At 35.8% G+C, this 2,239-nt stretch overlaps 1 protein-coding gene across 1 annotated transcript; it reads left to right on the forward strand.

The window, feature by feature from the left end:
• Window positions 1-723: 723 nt before the first annotated feature.
• On the forward strand, window positions 724-1,991 carry LOC133172174 (probable G-protein coupled receptor 139; the record flags this gene model as incomplete). Its single annotated transcript, XM_061307013.1, has 1 exon — window positions 724-1,991. A coding segment is annotated over one exon (1,263 nt), but the record flags the coding sequence as incomplete, so codon positions are not given.
• Between the last annotated feature and the right edge of the window lie 248 nt (window positions 1,992-2,239).

Below are 2,239 nucleotides of genomic sequence, written 5' to 3' on the forward strand. Positions count from 1 at the left end.
AGAAAAAGAACAGAAAAGAACTGCAATCAACAAAACCCAGCATTTTTAACTGTGAGAAAGAATGCAGTCTCCTCATTTCTGATCGTTTATGCTTATTATGAATTTCGAGAGCGTGTAATAAGACAGTTTTCTTACCCAGAAGATGAATATAATGATGTACATGCTCATCTAAAAAAGTTCGTTCTCTATAAGTTCTTAAAACATTTACATGTAACATGATAATAATTTATTACATGGGTTTATACTTATCGTTGATTTGTTTGTCAAGGCTTTGCACTTTGAAGTCACTTTCAGTTTGTTGTTTTCATTAACTTTTTACCTAGTGAAATTTTACCTATTTAATTATATGTATATTTATTTAAATATAAATTATGTTTGTTTATTGTGTAACGTCCTTCTCGAGAATTTTCACTCATATGGAGACGTCACCACTTGCCGATTTAGAGCTGCAAATACTGACATATACTCGGCACTTAGGGTCACCTACTGCGACACGGGACCTCGGTTTAAACGGTCTCATCCGAAGGACCTGTCTACACGTCCCACAGTGGGATTCAGACCCGCGATGTAAGAATCAACTCCTTACTCCGCAACTCTAGAGGGAACGCTCTAACCACTGCGCCACGCGGGCGACTATATAAATTATTTAATTCTTAACATTTTTCAAAAGATTTTCCGTTTAATAGTAAACAATTGAATATTTTATATAGTTATTAATTATAACGTCACATGTCTACTTTCAGCAATCTCCTAAAGAACTTGTTCAATAAAAAGAATCCAAATGTATCATTGGCAATGTCTCGTTTGAAGAGCTACATGGGATTTTATAACTTAAATGCATCAGATGAGGAAATCTTGGATCAGATATCTGCTATAATTTCCAACCCAGTTCAGCAAGAAGATTCCTTAGAGGATTATGAGGAATTTCACATACAACGTTTCTTACGGCGATATATTCCCCCTTTCTTGATCATCATTGGTCTCGTTGGTAATGTGATGTCATTTTTCATATTACGTCACAAGTCCATGGCGCGACATTCAACTAATGTGTTTCTAGCCGCTTTGTCAATTGCTGATCTCATTGTATTGTTTATAGGGCTGTTTCGATTATGGATTGGGGAAATTCTTGAAAATGACTTCATACATGTATCAGATTTCATGTGTAAATTTGTAAATTTATTGACCTACAGTTCTAGTCAATTTTCCGCGTGGCTGGTTTTTGCCGTAACTGTGGAGAGATATATTGTTGTATGTCATGCTTTGCAAGCAACGCGTTGGTGCAGTAGAGAACGTGCAAGAAAGACAGTGGTTTTACTGGCTATTATTTTTATCCTTATCAATTCGCATTTAATATGGACCATTGGAATAAGAACGGATATGGGTAAAAAATGCGACGGTCTCAAGAATTATGAATTTCTAGTAAGAAAAGTGTGGCCTTGGATTGATGCAGCCTTGTACTCCACCATTCCCGTTATTTCCATTTCATTCTTTAACATTCTCATCATAAGACAAGTGATTCGTGCCACACATAGTCGCAGATCCTTACAACACGCTCCACTAAACAAAATAGAGCTAAAGAGGCGCTCAAAAAACAAGAGCTCCAAACTAACAGTCATGCTATTAACAATTTCGTTCGCCTTCTGTGTAACGACTCTACCCATGAATGTTGTTATGATAGCCAGCCATCAAGTGAGTAATAACCCAAAGGAGATGGCGAAATTTTGGCTGGTTCGCACAACAGCGGAATTGTTAATGTATCTTAATCATTCCATGAACTTCTTTTTGTATTGTGCCACAGGACATAAATTCCGATCCATAGTGCTTAGAATCGTCTGTAGGATCTCGAACTTTTCAGATCATAGCCAGCATATCTACTGTTCTGGCGGGTACAATGGGTATGCTTCTGGAGGTTGTATACACAGGAAAGTTGAATCTGTTGACTCTTCAAATAACGATGATTTAACCAATCAGGTAACGGCGTTATGAAAAAATCGCAACTATATGAGAAATGAATTCTCTGATTGTTATATTTCTATGGTAATTGGCGTACAGAACTGTAAACCTAATGATTGTCCATATTGTTATTTATATCTTTAGAGGAAGGGTTCCTTCTTATTTATTTTTGTTTTGTGCTTTATCTGTAGGACACATATAATATTTTTTTGTTAAAAAAATCCTAAATAATGGCTTTTGCAGTATAAAGTATTTTAGAACATTGTCATGTTAAAGCGTATTTTAT

The sequence above is a fragment of the Saccostrea echinata genome, unplaced genomic scaffold (genome assembly GCF_033153115.1).
Source record: "Saccostrea echinata isolate AGI-Se365-2 ecotype Australia unplaced genomic scaffold, CSIRO_AGI_Sech_v1 ptg000054l, whole genome shotgun sequence".
NCBI classification, from domain to species: domain Eukaryota; kingdom Metazoa; phylum Mollusca; class Bivalvia; order Ostreida; family Ostreidae; genus Saccostrea; species Saccostrea echinata.